Here is a 16,573-nt window from a genome sequence, read left to right as displayed (position 1 = left end):
TATTTATTTTTGTTTTGTTTTTTTTTTTAGGATCGGGGAGGAAGGCTAGTATTGTATTGTATTTTTGTTTTGCTTTTGCTTTGTTTTTTGCGTTCAGTGCTTACAAGTTTATACTGCGGGAGTAAGGATCGTACGATCATTCCTGGGCCTGGCTGTATTTCGTGAAGTTAATGGTATTCATATGCAGTCAATATTTTATATGTTCCTTTTGGTTTTTGTTTTTGTTTTTTTTTTTGGTTTTTTTTTTTTTTGGATAGCAACAATCTTGTATTCTCTCTCGCTCAATATAATATTTCGGTTTTTTTTTGTTTTAGTTGTATTTTAAATAGTAAGTATTGTATTTAGCTGTGGTTGTGCATTGTATTTTGTTTTTGTATTTTTTTTAGTTATTTTCTGTTGTCTAAATACAAGTATTTTGTTATTTTTTTTTTTACTTTGCATTTGCGTTTTTTGTTTGCTTAAGTCCTTTTGTTGTTTGTTTTGGTTTGTGGTTCCCATAGAAAACGTATAATAAAAAATGTGAACAAAAAATAAAAGACTTTTCGAAAAAAAAGCATTTTGCGTCTTTTTGGTTACATTTTCATCTGGTTTTTCTCTCTTTTGTTTCTGTTGTTTGTTGTCTGTTGTTCTTGTATGCGTGTAGTTGTTGTTTGTTTGTTGTTGTTTTTACTGCGGCTAGACACAAAAATGTTAACAACATTTTACATGTTTGAAAACGAGGTAGGACATTGTTTTTGTTTCGATCATCTTTTGTTTTTCTTTGTTGTTTTCTTCTTCTTCTGTGTATTTTTGTTTGTTATTTAAATAAAAAAAAACAATCTTATTAAAAGCAGATAATTCAATAAATATATCTAAGCGTCCGGATCAAGCGGTATCCATTTCAGCGTAACGTTGCGAAACGAGTCAAATAAATTACAAATAGCAATACATATTTTGGTTATACCTTGAGACTTATATATCATAACGTTATGTTCCAACTAAGCTAAGATGCTAAATGTGCCTGGCCCGGCCACAAGGAGCATTGAAGAACTAAAATCTAATAGAATTACCCGGCTGCTCCGCCCTATGCGTCACACATGTTTGTAGACCCACAGTCACAGACGACCAAACGCCAAAGATAGCTTGCGGTTGTGGGATACAAATCGACGTCCGAATATAAAGCTATATATAGATAAATATATATATATTTATATATATATAAATATATATATATATATATACATATTATATCAAATTAAAACGCGTTTCTTCCGCTGCGCCTACAAAACCTACAACTACATTACGTTCGTATCCGCATGTATATATATATATATATATATATATATATATATATATATGTGTGTGTGTTTGTCTTTGTGTGGTGTTAGTGTACTTCTGCTGCTGTTGTTTCGCCTGATTATGTTGTTGTTGGGTGCGTGTTGACGACTGTGACAGCAGCCAATTTCCTTACATCACAGTCACAGGCAGAGCAGTGTGGGTCGGAAAGGGACATGTGGCATGGGTGGTAAGAAAAAATTGACTCTTAGACCCGCAGGATCTCGCACGCTTTGTTATAGCAAATGGCTATCCAATCGGGTTGCGTGGCACCCCATTGTATTTGATTGACTTCGCCTTCAGCAGCTGTATAGGCTAAAATTGGATCCTCGATTGCGCGTGGCATTTGTTGTATATCCCAGATCAGTGCTTGGTGATCATCACCGGCAGTGCAAATGTGACAGGAACTGTAATCAAGGAAACAATATGTATTCTTCTCATCGGCTTTTTTGCAATTTTCAGTTGCTCACCTATGCGGCGCCCACGCAATACCGTTGACGCACGCTCTGTGATTGCTCAGTCTTGCAACAGGTGTACAAGGAACACGAACATCTAAAATAATAACTTCACATGAATCCATGGCAACTGTGGCTAAGTAATTCGGATCCTGTTTGTTCCAGGCTAAACGCAACAGGGCGGTATGTGCAGGATCCTAAGCAATGAATATATTTAATGATTTAAATATACATAAAAAATTTATTTACTGTGGCTTACCTCATAGATAATGGTCGAGTGCTCGAGATGACGCAAATCAAACATGCGCACTGAACCATCAGCACCAACAGAGGCAAACATATCCCGTCCTCCGCCGGCACGTGAAAATGCAATGTCATAGACCTCCTTGTCGTGTGCTATCAGCTGTGTCTTAACATGCCCAGCCACATAGACGCGAGCGTGTGGCTGCCCAGTTTCCAGTCCCCATATTGTGCACGTGGTGTCGATAGATGAGGTGCCAACCAAATTGGGATCTACCTCATTCCAGTCGAACGATGTAAGCGGCGCACAAAAATCACTATTTTTGTTATTATTTAACACGCACTCCAAATGGGTATCCGGTTCACCGGCGCGCCAAACCCGCAAATAATCACCGCTGGTGGCCAACAGATCGGGATAGATGCCTTTCGAGTCTGGTATCCACATGATTTTTGTTGTTGGATATGGATGGTCAAAGGTGCTGCAAATGAAGTTAAAAGTTATTATTAAGCTTTCTGCTGATGTCGATATAGTTAAGTCACAAATGTGACCCTCAAGCAGCATCATAAGCTATGTAACCAAAGACAATCTGTCTTCTATCCGACTTTGTTGTCTTAAGCTAATCTCAGACTTTCTATATGTACTTTCTAATACACAGATATTATGCAAATTTGCTTATAATTGAAACTATTCTATACTCAAATTAATTAGTTGATCAATTGTCTCATTTTGTCTAATCTCCCTCACCTTTTAGCACTAAATTCGCTGGTATCCTCGTCCAGGCTTATGATTTGCACTTTGTTGTTGTACTCCTCGATGAAGCTACCCAACGCAAGGCGGAAACGTTTGTCTGGCCGGACACTCCAGTTCATGGAGTACAATGGCCATGGCGCCAGGTATTTGTATATTTCCTTACGTTTCCCCGCGGTCGATGACATAACTGTAGGACATATAATGTTAAATAGGCAATAGTTAGAAGTCAGAAGTCAGAAGTAACACAACTTTTAGCAGAACTTACCTAAATATGTATGTGTGTGTGTTCGTTAGGGATATGAAGAATATCGAATGACAGAGTTCCTCTGCGCAATAAAAATGATCCAGTAACCGAACTTTTATACAAGGTTTCTCACAAAAGCTAGCTGGGTGGGCGGGCTGGCGGTTGATGGGTGGTAATAAGACAAACCTGCTAAAATTACGATGGCAATGCGGATGATGATAATGACGAGACAAATTGAAACTTCAGAAAATTAACAAAAAACCGCTGTGCCTTTTGGTTTACTGTACGCGGAAAGAGAAAATCGAGAATGAGATGTTATTGTTGTAAAAATCATTTCGTTTAAGTTCTCAATTGCAGTTTCATTTATTTTATTTGTTGTGTAGCTCACTTCATTTTGTGTGACGACTTGGCGGCGGCGCAGGCTAAAGTGGTGCCCACTTAGCCTTTTCCGGTTAGATTTAGCTATTAATATCCAGGTCCACAAAAATGTTTGTAAGCTATATTGTTATGGCGGTGATACGCAGTCTGGCTAAAAGATAATCGTTTAATAATCATGAGTATCGGCTTTTAACATTCTTATACATAATGTTGCTAATTAAGCTAACCATTTCATTAGCAATGTCAAAATTTTGATGCACATAAGTGTAAATAAAAGCAAATTTTGGCGAGATAGATTTTAGCTAATACAAAAGTTGGCAACACTGCATGTAATGCGACGCGACAATTTGCGGCTGCAGTGTATTATTCGTAATTAAGTAAACACGGCTTAACGCGCTGCATGAGCACTAACTTTAACAATAGCAGCTGTTTACTTAATTAAGTATTGATTTGCAATACAATTTCATTAATTTTTAAACAATATTTAAATACAAGAACTTTTCACACCTGAACAAAATTTTCTCTCAAAATGTATATACACGGCGGTGTTGCCACTTTTTCTGCTGTTTGTGATGGCCACTAAAGTCGATCATTTATGATTTGACTTATAGTACGATACCAAAACATTTATCGATACTCGTATGGATGCAACTCTAGATTTCAGTAGTTCGCTTGCAAAACTGACTCGCTCTTAAGTGAGTTCTGCGTGCTGTGGGCTGAAAATTGCATATAAAAGCCAATAATATAAGTTATTACCATGTAAAGAAGCTCAGTCAGTGCAATTTTTATGTATTTTTACGTGTGTGTGTGTGTCAAGAGCTGATACAATTAAACGTATACAAATTTTTTTTCAAACGTCGTGAGTAGATTGTGCCTGAATGATGAATTTATAAATAAATATATTGCCTGTTAAGGCGTTGTGCTTCCATAATTAAACGTATATATTAAAGTGTTTGAGTTCTTAAGCGAAATTCACAATCATAGTCGTCACTTTTCCACTTTCCATTTTTGAGAAAGATATTTCACTTTGCGTAATTCGTACGTTGCTTGCTTGGCCGCGTATATATACATACATATGTATATATGTATATATTTGTGTTCGTCGCCTTTTTGTGTGTGTGTGTGTTTAGTGTGTCGCTGTCGCCAATATCAATATTGCTATTTCATTTGCACATATGGCGCTTATAGGCCAGGCACAGCAGCACAGTTTTACTACTGCCGCCACCGCCGCACCACCCAACCAACAGGAACGTGGCCGCCAGCGTCAGCCTGCTGTGTGTATGTGTGTGTGTGTGTGCTTTTAAGCGCTTTTATAAATAGATTTGCCTTTTTTCAATTTTTTTGTTGCTTTAATTATAATAATTTCGATTTTTGACGTGATTTTCGGCATCGTTGCTTCACAAAGGCGAATTGGAATGTGTGAATCTGAAACGGTTGTAGTGATGTTTATAGTTGTAGTTGTAACAGTAGTCGTATTTATGAACGGGAGATCGATATGATAGTGACCATGTGTCCGTCTGTTTGTTTACGTGTGTGTGAAAGAGAGAGAGAGAGAGATACCGAGAGGTTGTGGCGCCCTACCCCACATACACTCGAACACGCACGTACGCACACTATGACAGCCGAGCAACGGTTTCCTCGGTTACAATGACATTGCGCGCCGTATAGGGCCGTAGACAGCCTGGCGGCATCTTATACACACATACAGGCACAAACACACACAGAACCTATACAAACAAACATATACAACTTCACTATTACCGCATAGCTACCCCACTCACTCATTCACGTTCAATATGTACACACACACACATAGACCGGCAGTTGCATTGAGTTGTTGTTATGACAAGCTGCAGCGCCGTGAAATTTCAAGTATTGTGATTTTTTTTTATTGTTTTGTAAACAAGTGTGACATGACGAAATGACGAAGTGGGCGACGTCGGCGGCGCTGTTAAGTTTGTGATACGTTCATGAAATTAGTAATCAACTGTAATTGTTAGTCAGCACGTATATTTATGTATATACATATGTACATATATTTATGCTTATGTATTTATGTATGTGTATTATCGAAGGTCATTTATGTATTTAATCTTCTTCATTTACAGTTTGCCTATTCTCCACTGCAACAATAACGGGTCTTTAATGTAGCATAAGCAACAACATTAAATAAATAACAATTATAAACTATGTAAATAATCAGTAAACATAAAGAAAAAAGCAACTGCAAGCCAATCCAAGGTGAGTGAGTGAGTGAGCGAGCGAGTGCATCTCGCACGCTGCCATTTTGAAAGTTACTCTCACTTACGCATCTACTTTCACTCTCACTCTTGCAGCAATAAGACCAGAGCAACAATTACAGAATTATAAGAAGAGCAAAGTGCACCGACAACAGAAGAATTAACAGTGCGAGCGAGCGAGCGTAGAGCGAGAAATAAGACGCTCTGCCAAATCAGTAACAACATCAGCCATCCAGCAGCAGCAGCAGCAGAAGTAGTAACAACAGCAACAGCAACAAGAACACCAACACTAAAACATCAATTCGAATAAATTCACAACGGCAAATCAAAACGGCAAACTGGTCCGATTGAAGCGGTAGAACGCTGCTGCCACTAATATGCGTGTGATTTCGCCGCGTAGATCGTCAACGTCAGCAGCGGGCAGTGGCAGTCTCTACGGCACAACGTCGACCAGTGGCGCTGGCAGCTCGACCAGCACTAGCGGTACAAGCAGCGGCAGCGGAGGCGGCACCAGTAACGGCTACTCGCGCTACTCCAGCACCTACTACGATAATCGCGGCAGCAGTCTATCTAAATTGCTGCCCTCATCGGCTGGTTCGGGTACATCAGCATCATCCACATCCTCCTACAATCATCACAGCAGCAGCAGCGCGAGCAGCTATTATCCTAGCTCCTATTCATCATATTCGAGTACGCCGCGCGTCAGCACACAGCGGAATAGCATTGCATCTCCATTGTATCTGAGCGGCGGATCTGGATCTGTTCTCAATTCTGGATATCGGAACAGTTCATCGTATTTGAACAACTATGATACAATTTCGTATGGCCGATGCGGAGTGAGTGTTCTTGATGATTATCGCTTTAGCCACACCCAACTCCTTCCTCCTTCCATCCGAAGATCCAATCCCATTTAAATTCCTTCGATTAATTTTTAATGTACATGCATATCTATCATATCTATCTATACATATGTGATGTTTAATTGATGGCTGAACAGAGCTCTTTATATAGTATTCTGTATTTGTATGATGCCGGGCATATGTACATCTATTAGAATATTCACCTTTGAAACCCCAAACTTCACTCTCGTACTTGAACCTCTTTACTACTGGGCTTGGAATAAAAAACAAAACTCATTCATATGCACAATCACACACACACACCCACTCACACCCACACACACATTCAAATCATTTGGTGAGTTTTCTATTTAAAGTAGAGCTGTCTATTGTAATAGTCAAGGATTCGTGTGTGTCTTATTTGTATGTGTATATGTGTATGTATATGTATATGTATATATAGCTAGCTTATATTGTATGCATATGCATTTATATATGTATTTGGCGTAGATGAGGATTGGTATGATAATGATAAGCGGATTAATTAAGTTTATCGAAATACAGAAGTTAAACAGAGGAATACCTTCTATATATGTCAATTGTCCGATTTTCATACGTTTCGAAACCACATAAGTGTTGCGACTTGGATCTTGGAGCTCAGAGAACATTGTTCTGGATATTTGAATATATAGATTGTAAGACACTTGAGTCAACTACTAGATGATTCAAGTATTTATGAAACAATTGAAAAATGCGGAACAACCCTTTTTATATTTATTTATATGTATATGGAAATTGATTGTTATTGTGTGTGTGTCATACATATGTATGTACATACATTCACGTATTTGTATGTTTAGTATGAAAAGAAAGAAAGAAGAAAGGAAATTTTTAATCAGCTTTAGCTGCTCGTTTCATGTTGTGCATTATCCAAAAATCACAAGTAGTCCATGACACATACATTACCTGGTCGCAAAAACCCCAACCCACTTAACACACCCACCTGCCCACACATGTGTTGACATATGTACGCATATGTGTACGTGTACGTGTATGTGTATGTGTGCATATGTTACATAGCTAGTGCTCGATCCAGCCAGGCACGCCCATGTTGGCTCTGCTTAGAAGCATGCCAGCACGCCCCTTTCCCTTCATAAGCAACCACACACACAAATATACATATATATATATATATATATATATATACACCTAGAGCTTTAACCGTGTATTTACCGTTCTTTTTATGACACTCGTTTGACAGTTGGCGGCATTTTGAAGTTACATTTTCAGTTTTGCTAACTTGTCATTTGTTTTCGCTCTGATGTTCTTGCGTCGCAATGTGTGTGTGTGTGTGTGAGTATGTTTGTGTGCGTGTGTGTGTGCATGCAGAAAGCTGCGATAAGGCGGCGTATGCGTCATGACCACAAACATAGACCCACCCGCCGCGCCATGGCAATGGAATGTTTTCGCCAAGTCAAACCACTTGTTGGCACCGTTCCAATAGGACCAACAGCAACAACAAGAGCAGCAGCAACACCAAATTGCAACAACAGCCCCTATTACAATAACAACAACAGCAAGCTGGTCCGCCCTTGTGCTATCTACATATGAAAACGTTTGTTTGTGGCATTAAATATTCAAAATTCGCAATATGTTTAATATGACAAAGATGCATTGTTAGTGTGTGAGTGTGTATATGTGTGTGTGTGTGTTTGTGTTTGTGTGTGTGTTACTTTGGCAATAGATACATGTGCCCATGGGGTGTTTAATCACTTGATTTGCACATGACTTATCGATATCGATAACGATAACAAATTGACTGTCTATCAACTTTGAAATTGTGCAAGTCACCAGCGCTATTTGTCGACATCATTAATCATTCACATACAAACACATATACATATGTATGTCTGTCTGTTTGTCTGTCTGTATTCTTGAAAGCTATTTTGATAATAAACACCAAAATAAATAAATAGGAGAATTATCTGAAATCACGTTGAGCTGCTAAAAATACAGAAACAATTCGGTTCGAATTGATGTTAAAAATTGTGAATAATTCTTAATTCTGGCAGCTCTCTCTGTCTCTCTGTTTGTATAAAAAACAACAATTTATGTTTGCCAAATATTATATTTTATATTTAATGGTTTCGTACGTTTCACAAAACACATACTAGATAATATGAATTGATGCCCAAAATAGATTCCAAGCGACGTATAATTGAAATTTTCAATTCCAATTTTTCGTGACTTGAGTTCAAGTTCTGAAAATATAAATCTAGAAATATTCTACATGTCACAGACGACATTAAACATATATACAAATCTTCATAGATGTAAATTCGAATAAGGTGGCAACACTACATCGATAAGTTACTTAGCTAAACTATGCCAAGTGCATGACAGCTTTTGTCATGCAGTTGCCCAAGTGTGAAGTGCATGTTAAATTTGACAGAAACATGTGAATGCGACCTCAAAAGAGAGCAACTTTTTCACTCAATTTTCAATTGTTTGTCTTTGATAGTAATTTTTTCTTTTAATTTACTGCAATTTTTTTCTTTTATTTTGTGTGTTTGTTTTTCTTTACGAGTTTATTATATTACTTATTTTCTTTCGTCTTGTTTTTTGTTGAAAAACATTTGATTTTGGTTTATGTGTTGCTGCCCATCATGAAAACGCATAAAAAATTATGATCGTTAACCGTTGCCGTTACCGTTAACCGTTGCCGTCATATCACAACCACAACTAAATCGCATTCAAATGTCACACATCTGTATAAATGTTTCAACCAACAACCACGACACGAACAAAAAAAAAACATGCAAAAAAAAAACACGTTCAGTTGCCGCGTCGAGCAAAGGGCACAGCATCGAATGGCGATGGAGCGGCAGCTGGGTCAGCAGCAAGCTCGACAGGCACCGCAACAGCAACAGCAACAACAGGAGCAGGCACAAAAAATGACGATTGGTGCTCGAAGTATCGCCGAGATTCTGTCAACGATAAAAAGCGGGCAGATGGCAATGATGCGATATCTAACGGCAGCAGATCGAAACGTTTGTCCAGCTCATGCTCATCATCATCCCTAGAACATTTTGTTGCCACATCCGCCCTGGACATGTACGAAAAGTACAGTCCGGCCAACTATAAACCAAACTGTGAACTGTCACGTTCCAGATCGGCGGTCAATGAAGCCGACACTGACAACCGCAACAACAGCAACAGCAACAGCAACAACAACCGAAGCAGCATTGATAACAGCGCCACCTGCACCGTGACAGTGGACAGGCCGCGCAGCAGCCGCTACAGTCGCCTCTATAGCAGCAGCAGTGATGCCGGTGGCGATTCAGGTGCAAGCGAAACAACACATACAACCAGACAACGCAGTGGCTCCGGAAGATACACGATAAGCGCCAGCAGCAGCAGTGGCGATGTGCCAACGGCCACATTTACGCTGCGCAACAATCGAACGCGTCGCAATGCCGCATCGGAGGTGACAGTTGCCCCAACAATGCCAACGACCCTCACCAATGGCCATGCGACGGAGGCAGGCAGCAATGGACTGGACGCCAAGCTAAATGGACTCTCGCTGCTCTCGACGTCGCCCAAGCGCAATGCCATTTATGATAGCTCCAGCGTAACGGCAGCGGACACCACAGACGATGCGGCGGCGGCATCAACGGCTGCTGATGTTAATAATCTGACCGCAACGGTTACAGTTGCGAAGGTTAGGGCCAATACCAATGGTGATGTCAATGGCGAAGCTGATGGCGATGGTGACGTCAGTGCCACAGCAACGCTGACGCTGGCAGAGGGCGCCACTGCGCGCAGCAAGGTAAACAATGCTGAAAGTTCTAAAACGCCAGGATACCTAAGCACCTGACAGGCATTAAGAAACAAAAAATGATATGCTAACATATTTAAATTACTAATCGCATGTCGGAGCTGCCACCCAGGACGAGCCGCTGCCAAGCGATAGTGCGATAACACTGTTAAACTAACTATCGATATTTGAATTTGGCGCGTCCTATGCTTGTGTGCGTGTGTATGTGAATTTATGCATTGTTGCTTTTGCCTTGCTTTCAAGATAAAGAAAAACAAAAACCCCCACCTCAAACCTAATCCCACTCCTTTTCTAATAGGATTTATTAGCATTTAGACTGCGGTTACGGTCGGTCGGCCAAGCAATCAACAATCATTAAGTACCTAGATCTATATATTATGATTTATATATATATATATATATATATATATATATATATATATATAAATGAATTATGATTTATAATTTATTTACTCATGTGTATATATATTTATATATATACATAATATCGGTATCTCACTTGACATCTATATTGTTTCCTTCTTGATCCATGTTCTCTGTTTTTTTTACGATCTGGCTTTTTTATCATTCGTTTTGTGGCTAAACACCTTTACACGCATTTCTCAATTTATCGAACTACATCTATATATATGTGTATGTATTTCTATATATTTTTAGCTATACTCTCGCAGAGCGCGTCCCTTTTAACTAACCAAACTAACTCACTTGATTATTAACTCTCGAAACCTGACGAGGGCAAAAATCATATAACTATTCAACCCAGAGCAATCGAAACCAAAAACCAATATAATATATATATATATACATATATATATATATATACATATAAATATATATTTATATATATGTGTATATATGTATATATGTATATATATGTATTTGTATATATATGTTTGTGTATATATTATCGATAACGCAACTGCAACTGTAATTAGTAGAACTGATTGAGTCGATAATAATTTAGGCAGGCGTTCCAAACAAAGTTCAAAGCATCCATATTTGAAAAATTTTAGTTTAACGCAGTAGTTTGTATTTGCAAACAGTCCAAATGTGTGTATAAGGTAGTTTTGAGAGTATGTATTTTTGGTAAGCACAACACACCTTTTCAAATTCGATAAAAAAAATTGAACAAACACAATAACAAGAACATCAAGAACCGTATAATAATAATAATCATAATCAAGTTAATAATAACATCAAGGCGGATAAAATAAAAGCTTTACAAATACATACGAGCCGGAATAAAATAAAAGAAAAAGCGGGAAGAAAAATAAAGCAAAAGCTAAAGTCCAGAATAGCATTGCATCGTGTGTAACCGCCAGCAGCAGCAGCAGCAGTGACCACACGATAAGGAGCTGTTGAATGATGTTAGACATTAAGAAAACCAGAGGATTCCATAAGATTCCAGCGTCCAAACTGCAGCGCGAGGCAAACACTGCGGCAACAACAGCGGCTGCAGCAGCAACAGACGAACACCAACAGCAGCAGCAGCAGCAGCAGCAGAAGCAGCAACAACAACAACAACAACAACAAAGAGGCAACAGTCATAGTCAACAGCAACAACAACAGCCGCATCAGCATCATCAGCAGCAGGCGACAACACGGCACGTCAAATCCTTGAAAACCAGCGCCAACAGCGGCATTGGTGCCACTGTCCAGAAGCAATCAACTGCTCTCAAATACGCCGCCAGCAACGGGCCAAGCGGCAGCAGTGGACGTGCGGTGGCAATTGGCAACGTTAATCCGGTGCGGGCGGCCAATCAGCGCTATTTTCTGGTATCCAGCTACAAGGATCCCAGCTTCCTTAAGGCCGAGTGCGATTTGGCGCATGCCCAGGTGACGCTCAAGCAGACGCCATCAGGCAAGACGCACAAGCGCAGCAAAGCGCTCGACGATCACAAGAATAACAACAGCAATAATAAACTAGCAGCTGCAGCTATAATAGCTAACGGCATCAGCAGCGATATTGTAGTGAATGACATGCGTCGAACGACGACGCTTAATGGCAATAAAGCGGGCGGCACGAGCAGCAGCAACAACACCAATACCAGCACCAGCACCAGCATCAGCAGCACCACCGCGAACAGAGCAACAACAATAGCTGGAAACTCAGCCGTCCACAGGATTGATATCAAATATAGCCATAGCCAGGGCCAGAGCCATAGCAGTAAGCAGCAGCTGACTTTGGGCCAAAAGACAGCAGTTGCAGCAGCGGCAATTGCAACGTCGTCAGCAGGAGCAGCAGCAGCTGGCACTGGAACTGGAGCTGGACGACTGGTGGCTGGTAAACTGAAGCCGATTGTGCCGCAGTGCAATAACAATCACAGCGCGATGAACAGTCACAGTAGCTACAATAATAACAATAACAACAACAGCAGCAATAGCAACAACAGCAACAACAACAGCAGCATGCAACGCCAGCAACAACAGCAGCACGATGACATTAGCTACATAGATAGCGACGATATACCGACTAGCACAGCAGCAACAGCGGCAGCAGGAGCACCAACAACGACTGCAGCAGCAGCGGCAGCAGCAGCAGCAACATTAACAACAACAACAGCGTCTGGAGCCACATCATCTGGCCAGAAGGTGACAAACATATGCTACTTTAAGCCCATAACGCCGCCATTGCAGCTGCGCAATCAGCACCTGAGCGGAGATAAGCCCAGTGGTCAGCGCTCGATGCGGCCCAAGTCCACAATAATATCGTTCTCCAATTCCAATTTTGCGGCTAGCTATGAGAAGTTTAACAGCTATAAGCACACTAATGGCGAACAGCGTCCCAAGGAGCGGGAGCGGGAACGCGAACGCGAACGTGAACGTTTGGAGCGGGAGAGTAGCGCCAGCAGCACCAGCAATGCCCGCCGCTATGGCATCGATTCGCTCAGCATTAAGGCATCCATTGAGAAGTTTAATAATCTCAGCGAACAAAAGCGACAACCGACGCCGATGCGCAGCAATACAAGTTCAGCGTCAACCTCAACAGGAACAGCAGCAGCAGCAGCTGCTGCGGCAGCTGCAGCAACAGCCGCATCAGCAGCAGCGGCAGCAGAGGCAACATCATCTAATGCTGGCGGCAGCAGCAGCAATCTGCAGCAGCGCTTCAGCGGAGACATGGAGAATGCACGCATTGCGGCCGGCTACAGCAGCTCCTTGACACGTGCCGCATATCGGACCAACAGCAGCAATAATAGCGCTGCGCCAGCAACAGCAACGTCGACGGCAACAACGACAGCGACTGCCGTAGCGCCCATGAGCAAGTCGGCCAGTCGCATTGCCCATGGCCTGCTGGCCAAGGCCAGCAATTCAGAAGGTGCGGGCAAAGCGCTGGCATCAGCAACGGCAACTGCAATAACAGCAACAGTACCAGCTACATCCGCGCCGAACATCCACAAGGTAAATCTGCACCATCATCACAACAACGACACGGCGGGAGCAGCAGCTGTTGCTAACTCAGCCAACGCCTACTCTTACTCTGCCACCGCCGCCGCAGTCAACAGCGTCACAGCCAACGACAGCGTAAGTGGCGCCCAACTATCTTTGGGGCAGGCGCCCAGTGCCCACTTTCTCTTTCTCTATCTCGCTCTCTCTCTCTTTCTCTTTCTCTATCTCTCATTATGTGTTTTTAGTTTATAGTTTATTCAAATATGTAAAGTTTTAAGCAATAGCTAATGGGGCTGCTGCCCCTGCGTTCATGTCCATCCTTATCACAAGCACAGACCACAACACCGTTAATAGTTTTAATTTTTCAGCAAAAAAAAAAAACATCATTTTGTGTCTGTCTGTGTGAGTGTTTGTTTTTATTGTAGTTTTCTTTTTGTACATACATACAAATATGTATATATGTATGTATATATGTATGTATATATATATATATATATATATATATATATATATATATATATATATACGTGTAGGTTTCGAGGATCAATGCGTCTTGATTTCTAATTGGATTTTGGTTTCGTTTTGCCTTTGTTATCGATATAGAGAAAAGAAAACTAATCGATTCAATATTTGGCTTAATTTGGTCTCCCCCTTTTTTATAGCTAACCCTCGCTTGCTTGAACCGCCATGTTATTATTATTCGTTAAGTTTCGTTGAGTTTGCATGTCAATTTACATATTTTTTATTGTTATCCGTCATACACACACACGCTCACGCTCACACTTACACTCAGACTCACTCACTCACTTGCTCGGTCTCACACCGATACCAATGCCAGCCAATATCGATAAATGCATCCATTTCTAACGATCGATTGCTCGCTGCTTTTGAATAACTAACTGTAATTTTATCATTGCATTTTCGTTTTACTGTTTCCCACTTTGTATGTTATGTATCAATAAATTGAAATTATGTTTTGTGCAGGTGGCACGCAATACCACAAGCAGCTCTCGTTCAGTGCTGCCACCTGTCTCGCCAACATCCAGCCATTACTGGGAGCGGGACAGCGGACGGAATAGTACCAACGCCACATCCACTTCCATTGGCTCATCGTCGCTGAGCAATAAGCATACTAGCCTAGACGATGGCTACAAAAGCAGCCGAGACGAGAAGTTCGAGGGTGAGTAACGGTTTATTCCACCTGTTCCAATAAAACTGCCTAGGTAGGGTCAAATACCATTCGGAATATGCCCAAGGAGAAACTATGTGTGCGATATAGATCTATATACTGCTAAAATATATTTCGATCAACCCGGCCATGTTAAAAGTATTCCTTGGAGTGAATCAAAACGATAATTTTGAAGCAGTAGGCTTTAACTCTTTTCGACGCAAGCAATAGACAATAATAAATTTTGTTCGTTTTACATATATTATAAATATATACATGTATATATGTATATGTATACATATATAAATATATATATACATATATAAATATATATATACATATATAAATTTATAAAGCACAGTATAAAGGATTTGGGAGAGCAAAATAAGGGTTTTAAAATGATATGCAAATATTTTTATTTGTAATATCCTTACTTTAGTTCGCCCATAAGTAGGCTGTGCTCGGTCTGTTGATAATAGATGTCAGCTAGATTAATCCAGTATGCCAGTTGACATAGTGAGCCAGATACACATACGTAGGAACTTCCGCATAAACTAGATCTCAAATCCATTCAAAATGCCGGCCGTCAATCGAACGCGAAGAAGGCAAATCCATAACACGCCATCCGAATTGGGGAGTGCCTTTTGGGCCACGCCCAGTTAGCTATAATAACTCCAATGGCTTTTAATAATAAAATTTTTTGATTAATTCCCATTACCCACAGGTCTATGCGGTCTAAGAAATATTGGAAACACTTGCTTCATGAACTCAGTCATCCAATGCCTGAGCCACACGACTGAGCTGACGCGCTTCTTGCGCGCCCATCATACTAGCACGCGCACGGCAACCTCCAAGGATCAGCAAATACTACACGGCAAGTTATCCTAAAGTGAAATGAAATCGTTATACTAATAAATCTTGTTTTACAGAATTTGCCAAACTCATACAGGAAATGTGGACGACAAATGTGCACAGTGTAACGCCGATGGAACTAAAGCGTGCCTTTTCGACAAAGCATCGCATGTATAGCGATTACAATCAACAGGATGCGCAAGAGTTTCTCCGATTCTTTCTTGACTCGTTGCACTCGGCGCTGAATAGCGGTGTCAAAGGTGAAACGCTTAACATTGACGATAATCTCAGGTGAGCGCTTGTGTAAACAACATTGATAAAAGAAACAAACAACCAATTGATTGTATTCTATTGTAGTGACAATAAGAAGGCCGATCTGACTTGGGAGTGGTATGCAAGGCATGAGAATTCCCTGATACGTGACTTGTTTGTTGGTCAATTAAAGAGCACACTGAAGTGCACAACGTGTGGCAATACAAGCGTTACCTTTGACCCATTCTGGGATTTGAGTGTGCCACTACCATCGTCATCGCGCTGCAAATTAGAGGCCTGCTTAGATCTGTTCATAAGAGAGGAGGTGCTAGATGGCGACGAGATGCCCACATGCTCCAAATGCAAGACACGCCGAAAATGTACCAAAAGCTTTACCATACAGCGTTTCCCCAAATACTTGGTGATACGTAAGTGCAACTCGAATATGATATACATAATTGTATATGTATATATAATATATAATTACTCTCTCAGATCTGAAGCGTTTCTCAGAAACGCGCTGGAGCAAGCTCTCGAATATTGTAGAGTTTCCTACGGCGGACCGGGAGCTCAATATGGCCTCTTATGGGGCCAACGCAAATTCGAATGTGCATT

General features: G+C 40.7%; 2 protein-coding genes across 13 annotated transcripts in view; one reads left to right on the top strand and one right to left on the bottom strand.

The window, feature by feature from the left end:
• Positions 1 to 1,347: 1,347 nt before the first annotated feature.
• On the bottom strand, positions 1,348 to 3,973 carry LOC111593029 (DDB1- and CUL4-associated factor 7). 4 transcript variants are annotated; one of them, XM_023305592.2, is made up of 7 exons: positions 3,890 to 3,973; positions 3,393 to 3,533; positions 3,026 to 3,285; positions 2,755 to 2,947; positions 2,029 to 2,488; positions 1,785 to 1,966; positions 1,348 to 1,721 (listed from the first exon to the last, which is right to left on the bottom strand). In XM_023305592.2, the coding sequence occupies exons 4-7, from the start codon at positions 2,943 to 2,945 to the stop codon at positions 1,523 to 1,525; spliced, it is 1,032 nt and encodes a 343-aa protein (XP_023161360.1). In that variant the 5' UTR covers positions 2,946 to 2,947; positions 3,026 to 3,285; positions 3,393 to 3,533; positions 3,890 to 3,973; the 3' UTR covers positions 1,348 to 1,522. The 4 variants fall into 4 exon arrangements, with proteins under 4 accessions (XP_023161360.1, XP_023161361.1, XP_023161359.1 ...); XM_023305593.2 differs by having other exon boundaries at positions 3,393 to 3,529; XM_023305591.2 differs by lacking the exon at positions 3,890 to 3,973 and adding an exon at positions 3,610 to 3,875.
• An 81-nt stretch (positions 3,974 to 4,054) lies between these two features.
• Positions 4,055 to 16,573, top strand: part of LOC111593027 (ubiquitin carboxyl-terminal hydrolase Usp2) — a 12,957-nt gene continuing 438 nt past the window's right edge. The window contains exons 1-9 of one of the 9 annotated variants that reach the window (XM_023305582.2): positions 4,055 to 4,077; positions 5,491 to 5,623; positions 5,719 to 6,458; positions 9,301 to 10,290; positions 14,671 to 14,866; positions 15,579 to 15,728; positions 15,784 to 15,997; positions 16,064 to 16,386; positions 16,454 to 16,573. The exon at positions 16,454 to 16,573 is cut by the window's right edge and continues 30 nt beyond it. In XM_023305582.2, coding sequence (XP_023161350.2) covers positions 6,000 to 6,458; positions 9,301 to 10,290; positions 14,671 to 14,866; positions 15,579 to 15,728; positions 15,784 to 15,997; positions 16,064 to 16,386; positions 16,454 to 16,573 — 2,452 coding nt within the window. In that variant the 5' untranslated portion in view covers positions 4,055 to 4,077; positions 5,491 to 5,623; positions 5,719 to 5,999. Of the gene's footprint in view, positions 4,242 to 5,490; positions 5,624 to 5,718; positions 6,459 to 9,300; positions 10,291 to 11,215; positions 11,787 to 11,990; positions 13,822 to 14,670; positions 14,867 to 15,281; positions 15,513 to 15,578; positions 15,729 to 15,783; positions 15,998 to 16,063; positions 16,387 to 16,453 lie in introns of those variants that run through there. The other 8 variants (XM_023305580.2, XM_023305579.2, XM_023305581.2 and 5 more) reach the window with 8 other exon arrangements.

The sequence above is a fragment of the Drosophila hydei genome, unplaced genomic scaffold (genome assembly GCF_003285905.1).
Source record: "Drosophila hydei strain 15085-1641.00,03,60 unplaced genomic scaffold, DhydRS2 tig00000361-arrow-arrow-pilon, whole genome shotgun sequence".
Taxonomy (NCBI): domain Eukaryota; kingdom Metazoa; phylum Arthropoda; class Insecta; order Diptera; family Drosophilidae; genus Drosophila; species Drosophila hydei.
The sequence above is the reverse complement of the archived record's forward strand: the minus strand, read 5'-3'. Positions and strand labels throughout refer to the sequence as shown.